Source organism: Lagopus leucura, unplaced genomic scaffold (assembly GCF_019238085.1).
Source record: "Lagopus leucura isolate 7727_CA_CO unplaced genomic scaffold, USGS_WTPT01 Super-Scaffold_100002, whole genome shotgun sequence".
Lineage (NCBI taxonomy): Eukaryota > Metazoa > Chordata > Aves > Galliformes > Phasianidae > Lagopus > Lagopus leucura.
Window position 1 is genome coordinate 43,670,940 of NW_024962263.1, and position 10,823 is coordinate 43,681,762.

The 10,823-nt window shown below is 46.2% G+C and overlaps 1 protein-coding gene across 1 annotated transcript; it reads right to left on the reverse strand.

Moving 5' to 3' along the window:
- Positions 1-1,938: 1,938 nt before the first annotated feature.
- Positions 1,939-10,239, reverse strand: TGIF1 (TGFB induced factor homeobox 1). Its single transcript, XM_042870198.1, has 3 exons — positions 9,922-10,239; positions 4,250-4,476; positions 1,939-2,872 (listed from the first exon to the last, which is right to left on the reverse strand). The coding sequence occupies exons 1-3, from the start codon at positions 9,935-9,937 to the stop codon at positions 2,306-2,308; spliced, it is 810 nt and encodes a 269-aa protein (XP_042726132.1). The 5' UTR covers positions 9,938-10,239; the 3' UTR covers positions 1,939-2,305.
- Between the last annotated feature and the right edge of the window lie 584 nt (positions 10,240-10,823).

A 10,823-nucleotide genomic window follows, 5' to 3' on the forward strand; every position in this document is an offset into this window, starting at 1 on the left:
CTTAGCAAAAACAACACTTCTTTCTGGGTGCCTAGCATTCGTTGAGAGCAAACATCTATGCCACAAGGAGATTTTCTTCAACTTCCCCCACTTTTTGCTCAACAGTGACCTCATACATACACAAAAGCCTATTCCAAGTAGATCATAGAAACAGAATCATACAATGGCCTGTGTTGAAAAGGACCACAATGATCATCTAGTTTCAACTTCTCCACCATATGCAGGGTTGCCAACCACCAGACCAGGCTGCCGAGAGCCACAGCCAGCCTGGCCTTGAATGCATCCAGAGATGGGGCATCCACAACCTCCTTGGGCAACCTGTTCCAGTGCGTCACCATCCTCTGAGTGAAGAACTTCCTTCTAAATAGATAAAAAAGTGCCAAGGTATCCCAAAGGAAAATAGCCTAGGAGCATGAAGAATAGTATGTCCAGACAAAGGGACAGTACTCAAGTCTCTTTTCTAGACTTGTATGCTATTACTTGAAGATAAAACCCACAGCCACACCTGGCTATGCTCAGAACAATTTTATTGGTAGCCTTATTTCAGCTGAAAATGTATTGTACAAATTAAAAACCTGATTCTATAATCGCACAGCATATGAGAACAACCCTGCATTGTTTCTATTGTTACCAAAGCTGATGCACACATGAGCAAGCCCCTGTGATTTTTTTTTTTTTTCTTTGAACGTATTAACACTGACTTTAAAGGTTTAAAGAAGTCCTACACCAAGCAAAATTTCAAAGAGTACTCCAGAGAACAAACAGTTTTCTGTTGCCTACAAAAAGAAAAACCACAAGGAAAAAGAGAAAAAAACAAAACAAAACAGCACACACTGTGTCTACTCCTAAGAATACCCTTACATCTGCCTGCCCTCCTGCTCCACAAAACCCTCCCCCAGTCACCAAGCAGACAACTGGTTTAAGGATTAGCCAGAACTGATTTTTCTCCCTGAGGGTCTCCTGTTTCACTGTTGTTAGAAAGATGAGGGTGGGTGACAGACATCCAAAAAAGTTGAAATGTGAGCTGCAACTTTGTGTTTTTTAGTAGTAATTCATTCTGACAGACAGAGTCCTTCTCTGAAAAGTAACTTTTGAGAAAATTCCACCGGCCAGAATACACACAAATACAGCAGAGATCTCTTCTATATCTTTGCCACCTATCCATTTGGTGTTTGAAGTATCACAAATAATCCGGCTCCCAAAACACAGCTTTCAACCTGACACTCTCCTGTTTCACAGTCTACTGGATTTAGAGCCAAAATCTTACCATTGCTAGCCCAAGAAAATCAGAAGTTGTGTTGCCCTTCCTGACCCCATCAAAATTAGTCTTTAAAGACTTCTAGAAGCTGTACCACAACGACTTACAAAGAAATATTCACCCCAACCCTTTTCTGGCCTCTTTGTTTCATCCTCAGAAAAACCTCCCCATGGCCCCCTACTCTAAGCCCTAAGGTATTTCTAGGAGCCAGAATACTCCAACTCTGAGAGGGGCCTAAGACACCCCTCCCGAAATTTAGTGCAAGCTGACTACACTGCTCTCTTTGGCCTCTTTGAAAAGGTCAACACAGCAGAACACAGTCAGGTACTTCAGGTCCACTTTTCAGCATTCCTTTGAACATCTGGTTAACAACAGCTGCTAGTGCAGCTCTCTAAACCAAACAAAGCCAGTATAAGGTCAAAAATATTTCTCTCACTCCAGTGTATTTTGAGAGTAAAGCTGTGTTTTCTGCAAAGTTTGTATGCAACAGAATACTCCTCATGCATCCATTTTTAAAGAAAATATTTTATTACATTGTGGGAAAAAAAGCATAATCATCCAAAGTTCATATTGTTAAAAAAATTGAAAATTTATTTTAGACAGCGTGTCGGTATATTCTGTTCCACATGGGAATGATAAGAAGACTCTATATCATTACTAGATATTGCACAGTCTGATAGAAAAAAAAACAAATCACATGATCTTGGGAACCATATCACATTATGAAAAACCTACAAAGAAAATATTAAAAAAAAAAACCAACAAAAAAAAAACAACAACAAAAAAAAACACACAATCCTTTCTTTCTACAGTAGCTTTAAAGTTTATAATTCTTGGAATGACCATATTCCACTGAAGACCATCTCAGTGACAGGAAGCTTCATTTCAGCAATCCCTTGTGCAAATAAGATTAATAAAAAAAAAATAATAATAATGCAGTTAAGTCCTTTGATATTGTGTGGGTGGCAATAACCACACAGCTGTTAGATCCCTGCCTGGAAAAAAAAAGCCAAAACAACCAAAATGGGGAAAGAGAAGGAAGGGGATTTAGGCCATGAGTTTTGCCTGCAACTCCATCTCTGCCGCCCTTTTGAGTGCAACATCCACCAGTAGCTGGAATCCACTAAAATCCTGGTTGAGGTCTGGTGGGGTTGGAGGAGGAGTGTTAAAGAGCCCGCTTTGCGCATTCGCACCAGGTCCCAGTTTAGAGGCATCCTCGTGGTAGGAGAGGGAGCTGTCTGTGAAGGCGTTGGCCGGGGGCTGCTGCAGGTCCGTGGTCTGGCCCACATCAGCTGGCTGACAAAAATGGAAAGGGGCATCTTTCAACGCAGTCACAGTCGTGTGGCAGATCACCGAGGGCCGAGCCAGGACAGACCCCGGGGACACAGGCTTGGAAGAGGACACAGTCTTGCTGAGCGTGGCAGAGGTGGGGAGGAAGGGGCTCTCCTCCAGCAAGGGAAGGAAGTTCTTTGTGCCCATGGAGGACTCCATCATGCTGCCTTCAGGAAGCTTGGTCCCCCGCCGTGAGATGGTGAACTGGTTTGGGTCTTTGCCGTCCTTCCTCAGCATATCAGGTAAGAGCCTGCGGCGCGCGTTGATAAACCAGTTGCAGACCTGAGAATACAACAAGATCTTAATTTCTACCTTCGTCCACTTCCAACTATGTGCCATTAGAGTCGTTGGGTTAGATTGATGACTCCCTCCAAGCAGTTTCCTTAATCGAACAAAAGAGACTCCAGGACAAGCTCTGACAAGCCTGGCTAAGGCCTTTTCCCTTGTCCTCTCTCTGCCCCCAGCTCCTGCTCCTTCTACAGAAAGCCCCAGGACATCTGAAGTCGGCCAGCCTGAGCCCAGAGGTTTAGCTTTTAACCCTGTGCACACACATTAATCTATTAGCCATTGTTCCCTGTGCTTAGGTTAATTAACAACAGGAAAACCTTTTCTCTCTGAAGAGGGCCACTCCTCCCACAAATAGTTACTGATTTTCCTTGTTCAACTGACTGTGTCGACAGACATAACATGAATTACCTCACTTAAGTTTGTCCTTGTTTAAATATCAAACCAGTTTCCTGGACAATACACGATAGTTTATAGTTTAACGTCTTTTTTTTTTTCTTTATGTTTACTACATGAAGAAGGTTTTCTTTACAGTGTTACACAAAGAGAATTCTACTTTACAGCCAATTGTGGATTTTATACTAACGAATCAATCAGGGAAGAAAAAAAAAGCCCAGAAGCCAACAGGAACATTATATTTAGCATCTCTCAAAACCAGGTTTTGCATAAGCTTTCCTGCAGCCACCTTCCATGAAGTGGGAATAAGCAATTGCTCACAGTTCTCCCACCAAAGATGATCAAAAAAGGTAAGAATGATGAGACCAGGGAGACCTTGCAGCTGCTACTGGGTGGGAATCCAAAACTAGCCACATAAAAGCCTGATCACACCCATGCTAACGCACTTGAGTAGCTCTATCTATATCTATCAGTTGTTTCACTGATCTTAATGGAACTCGCCAAACACGTAATTATAGATGTTCACATTCTATGGGAATGGGCCTCAAGTTGCAGTTTTAGAGGCAGTTATATGCTCAGCTCTGCATCTATCACCATAAAGCTTCTGTTGACAAATGAATCCTTTCTCCTCACAATAAATTACCTCATACTGACACTTTATGTCTTTTGGGCCCCAATTCTGCAAAAAATTAGCATGCATGTTCAAATTCACAACTGTCTGTTCTCTTGAATATGTCATTTTATTCCCAGTAAACAAAGATCATCATAACCCACCACTCATCTGAATTTTCCTTTAAAGCTGCCATCAGAAATGGAATAAGTAATGATTAAAAAAAGAAAAACAGAAAAGGAAAAAAAAACCAAAAACATCACATGCAGTGCAAACATTACATCAGTGACTAGACTACAGGTAAATTAAAAAGAAATCAGAAAACAGTTCCTTTAAACTAAACAAAAAGAACTGCTTTATTTGCATACCTGTAGTGTGGAAAGGTGTGTTTGCCGGGATAACAGCACTTTTTCTTGCTCTGAAGGATAAGCATTGTATCGGTGCTCATAAAGCCAGTCCCGAAGAATCTGCACAGACTCTTTGGGTAGGTTGCCACGTCTCCTCCGTTTGCCCGAGCCAGCAGATGAGGAAAGATCCAGTGGGACATCCATAGTGTCATCATCTTCTGTTTCACTGCCTGATATTGCAACTACACCTGCAATTACAAGAGGACAAGTACAATCAGCCTCCCACCTCAGGAAACTACTTAGCTCCAGCACTCCATGGTTCAGACTTGTTTTATAGTAAGCACTTTTACCATGAATGTGGCACAGCCTGCTTTATGGGGGATTTGTCCTGTAACTGGTCAAGCTGCAGCTTTACTGTCAGTTGAACACAAAGTAGCACCAATGAGCTGTTCCTAAGGGAATTCTCTGTAAACCCTCATTTTTTGTTCCCCTAGCAACCTTTTATCTACTGCTTGTTATCAGATAGCTTCTATCTAATGCCAATATTGGCCCAATTTGCTTGCCATGGTATGTATGCATTCAGCACTCTTCAAGGATAACCAGGGGCTGGGCAAAGAGCCAACAGACAAGAACTGAGAAGCCATATACCCAACTCCAGCAATGGGTTACTTAATTACCCCTTAAAATGCTGATGCTTCCCTCATGAGAGAGATAGCTTGTAGATTTTTATAAATTAATAGTTCATCTTGGATCTACAGAGAAAGAAAAGAAAAAAGGGAAAACTGTGCCTGCCTTCACTCTCAAGTGGATATTTACTTAGTAAAAGGTGCAGGATAAGGTAAGAACCAGGTGCCTTACTCATGTATAAGTATACTAGCATGATAGGTGATAGACTTCTAAAATGTAATTGCATTTCAGTATTAGAGAATCATTAGAATCATTTAAAAAACACAATTAATTGTCCCTTTCTATATACCACACTACTTGATGCTATGTTAGGTAAATAAAAATAAATAAAGATTTAATAGTCAACAACTAGGAAGGCTACAATTTCCTGCTTCTGTAGAAGATACAAGGCACTGAGGATGCAAACTACTATAACATAATACAGTACTAATTTAAAGTGAAAATATACTGACTTGCAGAAGTGTCTTCTAGAAAAAAAAAAGTCAAGAAAAAGAAGCCCATAATCTCTTCCCATGAACATGAAATTTGTATTTCATGTTGGGGGTGGGGGAAGGAAAAAGGAACTTGCTCATTTATGACATCAAAATTAAAAACACGAACAGTAAAAGCCAAGTTAAATGTCAGAAGTAAAAAAAAAAATTATGTGGGCTACTACCCATAATTCAAAGATTCTGTTTAAGGAAAGAGTTAGCCCTGAAATTTAATACATGTGCATGTGAAAGCATAAACTATATAAAGCAATAAGAAAAAAAGAAAAGGGTGTGTGCAACTGTTGCTCATTACTTCCCAGAGAGTATGGAGCGTAGGATTTCCCCCCCATACCTTCAAACCGTAGCCAAAGCTGATACTGCAAATTGTTCCCTTTCTTCCTCTTATTTATGAGAAGCTTCAATATCCTTAAATTCAGTTTAAGTTGCTCAGATCTCAATGCATATTTTTGACACGCAAGCATTCCCAGGAGAACTATCAATCTGCAAAGTGTCTGGCATCGTTACTTCAGTAATTCACTTAGTATTGTTTTCCTTCTCTAAACTGCTGATTTATGGAACCGTCAAACACCCAACTGACATACCAAACTTTTCCTGGGATGATTTGCCACATAAATTATCCAGTCATGGCACAAGAACAATAGGATAATATTTAAATGGCCTGTAAGAGATAAATCCCAAATTATGTAAACAAGTTCTTAACTCATGTAGAAAGTATGTCAAGTTTGCTTTAAAATGATTCTGAGCAATCGCTTCTCTATTTGTAATAGCTTCATGCAAAGTGCTGTCATGCTTGCAATCTAACCTGAGAACATGTCTTGCACAATGGGGTCCTCTGGAGCCATAAGTAGCAGTTCTTGGAACAAAGATCATGCACAGACAGCATGATGGCTCTGCAAAGCAACTCACACCTCCCAAACTGAATTTAAAAACTAGCTAAAACTAGTCTTCATTATTCAGACAATGTTTTCAAGTGTGCTGCCCTTGTTTGTCAGAAACTAGAAGTCTTGAAGCACTTCAGTGGGTTGGGTTTTTTGTTTGTTTTTAAATGCAATAGGCAAGACAGGACTCTGGAAAACAGGGAGAGGCAAACAGTGAAAGCTGGAAATAAAGAGTCAAAGAAACTACTCCTGTGAGAAAATTAGGTGTCTAACAGTCTGTGAGCCATATTTAAATGGAATAACACAAGTCCTCCAGACACACCACCGCCCCGCTTGGCCTAACTTCCCCAGGACCTAGTAATACAGCTGAAGCACTCCACCGGAGCCTCTGAATTTGAGAAAACTGCCTCAGCAGCAAAACTTGTTTCAAAACTGATGCTCTTTCTCACCTGGGAAAAAAAAAAATATATATATATATATATATATGTGGCAAAACACTAAAAGCCAGCAGTGTGAAAACGCTTCTGTGTTTTGCAAACCCGTTCTTCTGCCATGGCACTTCTAAAGTAAAAGTTGCCGTCTGACTAACCACAGCCTACCTAGCAAGGAATGAGTCAACGCAGAGCCTGCCCTTTGGCCGGCTCACTCGGCGTGTCATATGAATTGACAGAGCAAGTCAGTGACACAGAGCAGGTCAGGGTGAGCAGGAAACCCAGTGTGTTACAACTTCTCCTCATTTAAATGAGCTCATTTAAATAGAGCAGCAGCCCTCTGAACTTTGCGCAGATAGCTCCGCTCGGCGCGGCGACAGGAAGTCCTGGCGAGAAATCTCGCACGGCCCCAGCTGATATTTTTTACTAGAGCGGGAGCCACGTTGTTGCTGTCAAGGCTCTGTTTTCATTAAAGCATTCCTGCTGATTACAACCCAGCTTTGTTTTGCTTTCTTGTTAGTAATCAGGCTATTCGCTGTTGGTTTCCTGTTTTAACAGGGCCAAACTGAAAAGGTTTCTGGCCAGGATCCACTGCCAGACCGTTGGCTTACTGCTATTTACACCCCGAAAAAGACTAGTGGACATGCCGAGCAGCCCCAGCTGACCCACTAATTCATTCCATCTTAAAAACAAGCCAGTGTCAGGTTACTTTCTGCCTTCTCTCGAACACGTTCAACTAAACAGAAACGCTGCTTTCACATGACTAAGCCAAAGCAGCCTGGGCATGCCGGCAGAGGGCTGGGGACGAGCCCAGCACCCCAGGGCTCCATCCCCACCACCATCCCACAGATGAGCAGTACGTGTCCACCAAGGGGCTTCAGCGACAGGCTAAGGGCTGCACGACCACCATCTCTTCCTATCACATTACTTTATCCTCCCAGCTCCCCACTTGCAGCCATATATATAGCTGGTTGGATACTGAATGCTGTCAGGGCCCCGAGACGCCTGGAAACAGCAGAGCAGACTGCTTCCAGGGATAACCCTGGGCTCAGCACCTGATCGTCAACAGCTCTGATATACAACTTGAGAAAAACAGCGATAACTAAAGCTGATTTCAGAATGGACCACTGCTCCTTAAGAAGGCACGTCGAAACACTCGAGGGGGAGGACGAAGTATTCGGAAGATGAAGCAGGAGTTAAGCAAATTCGCGCTATTAGGAAAAAAAACACCACCGTCCCATTGTGTCGAGGAAGAGCTTCGCAGAGGAAGTGGCACAGGCCAATTGTTATTCAAAACAGGACAAAGTTACCACAAGAAACAATCTCTGCCCTCCAGAGAGGCAGCAGACAAAACAATCACCTTCTGGAAAGCCTCCCACCCCACCCGGCGGGGTTGAGCGAATTTAAACGGGATTGTTATGAGGGCAGATAAACAGGACGGGTCCCATCTACGGCTCCGGTCCTGTCGTAACCAAGCTCTGTAGGATTCCTCACATGTATCAACTTGAGCATATGCCTGGCTCTTCGCAAGAGTGTATTCGAAAGGTAATTAACTAACCGAGTATGTTCCGTGCGATCGCTATCAGCTTATTATTTGCAAATGAAACCATCCACCGAGCAGTCCTCGGGGTAGTCCGATAGCGAAAAGGGAAAGAAAAAAAAAAAAAAAAAAAAAAAAAAAAAGGAAAAAAAAGGAAGCTAACTAAAGTTTAATGTGAATTTAAAAGCCAACAACAAAAATAAATCAACTTAAAATTATTCAGAAGTAACCACGAACTGCATGAGGGATGTACGAGGGAATTTCCACTGTAAAAAAAAAAAAAAGAAAAGAAAAGAAAAAACTTTTCCTTTGAGTACGTTTCATAATTGAGGAACCAGCTCGTTTGCTTCCCTTCGCGTTTCACATCTTGAGCTCCACCGCTCTTAAAGCAGCCACGCTTGGCTACGCTGTACGTTTGTTTTCCTTCTTTAAACGGGACTTCTCTAGGGCTGAGAGCAAGAAATCCGAAACAAAGTCATTCTTTGAAACTTCTGAGCGAGGTTCCGACGCCGGGCGGCCCCTTGCAGAACACAACAAAGGCCCCAGCCCCAACTCTTCGTACAGCCCCGTCCCTCTCCCCTCCTCCCGCTCGGTGCCAGCAGAGCCCCCGGCCCCTTTGCGGAGCTGCCCCTCCGGCACGTCACCTCCTATTGTCCCCATTGTTCCAGCCCACAACTTCCAGCCCTCGGAGCGGCTCGCTCGCACAAAGACCTACACATGCATACCTAGAAACGACGTCAGCACTTTTCACACGCATTTATTTCGGGGGGTGGCAAGAACAACAGTCGAAAGTGTGGGGAGTTTGGTATTTCGGCAACCAGCAGCTGCCCTCGGGGAGAGGTCTGAACAATGGAAGCAACAGCAGACAGGAAACCAGCTCACCACTGCTGTGCAAATAGGGAGCATAGGAATGTCCTAAAAATAACCGGGCTAAATTAATTCAGCGAAATCATACAGGAGAAAAACACACCGTGCCTAAAACGAGGGGACGAATCGCAGCCTACCTCAGGGCTGCGACATGAGGAGTCAGCACCGTGCCCTCAAATCACTGCACAGGGGAGTGGGGGGGGGAGGTCGAGGGCTGCGAACCGCCGAAACTTGGTTCTTTGTGCCCCGGGTCCCTTTGTGCTCGGCTGCCCGCACAGCCCGAGACAACTGCACGGCCCCGGGGCGGCGAGCGGAGCTGCTCCGCCGCCGCCTCACAACGGCAGGGACGCGCAAGTTGGGAACTTCTTGCGCGCGGCTACGACCGCGCTCTGATTTAAAGCACTTCAAGCACGGCCGCCAGCTGAAAGTTTGCAGTCTGTACACCCACACACAAAGAAAACCCGCTGCGGCGGGAGGGTGGGGGGGGAAGCAGTCTTCCTCCTCCTTTTAACCCTAAGCGCAGGGAAACTTTCCGACTCTTCTCCTCTTTTCAGAACTATGAGGGCAGGGGAAAGCGGCAGTTTAGCAGCGATCGCGTTCCGGTCCCCGCGCCGCAGACAAAGAGCGGGGCTGCGCGCCGACCTCGCACCGGGGCAGCGGGACGGGGAGGGCGGACAGCGACCGCCGAGCAACGGCCGCGCGCGGCGCCAACGGCCACTGCGGCCCTGCGGGGAACGCGGGCGGGAAGAGCGCGCCGCCTTCGCTGTCACGCCGCGTCTGAGCGGCGCCCCGCACGTACCTTTTTTACTTTTCATCGTGTCGGCGATGACCGCCGCGCTCCGGGAGGCGAAGCGGGACGCTGCTCCCCGGATTCTCAACTCGGCGACGAGGAGGAGGACGGCGAAGAAGAGCGGCTAGGCGGCCGGCCCGGGGCCGCGTTGCTGTCAGGGAGCCGCGGGATTCCGCCTCTCTGGGGGCTTTCCGACGGCCGCGGGCTCGCTTCGCCTTTGTTCCTTCCTCGTGGAAGTGGGAGAAAGCACGGGAGGGAAAGGTGCGCGCGGCCGCCCTCCCCCTTCCCGCAGTGACTGAGACAGAGTCACCCGGAGCTACGCTCGCGCTCGCGGCGCTGCCTCCTCCCTCCTCCCGCCGCCTCTCCCCTCCCCTCCCAGGCGCGGCGAGAGGGAGGGAGGGCCGGGGGGCACGCTGCTGCTGCTCCTGCACACACACACACACACTCACTCACTCGGCAGCCCGCCTGCCTTTCTTCCAGACAGGCAAGCAGGCGTTTGTTTGATCGTTAAACTGGAAGGAGAAGGGGCCGAGCGAAAGGGGGGAGGTTTTGACAGCTGCCCTTGACTCGCCTCCTCCTGTTGCTGCCGGATGAACCACCCACTCCTCCGCCGAGAAGAAAGGAGAGTGTGTGCGGAGCCCTCCGAGGAGCCTCACACCCCGCCCGGCTCCGCAGGGCCCCTCCGGTGTCACCGCCGCCCCCTCCCCGGGCAGGCGCGTCCTTTTCGGGGTTATTTTTACACCGGGCTGTTCCCCCCCCTCGCCCCTCGGTGGATGTTGCTGTGACACACGCTTGTAGAGAGAGAAAAAGTCTCTCGGCTTGACTCATCCCTCTCGGGCAAGCACGTGGTGCAGCAACAGTTTATTTTCCTCCCGAGACGAGACAAACGCGACCCGCCAGCGGCTCCGCTT

Coding starts and splice junctions, on each gene's coding strand:
- TGIF1 (XM_042870198.1), bottom strand. Junction 2,873..4,249: donor CACACCTTTCCACACTACAG/GTATGCAAATAA, acceptor TTGTATTCTCAG/GTCTGCAACTGGTTTATCAA.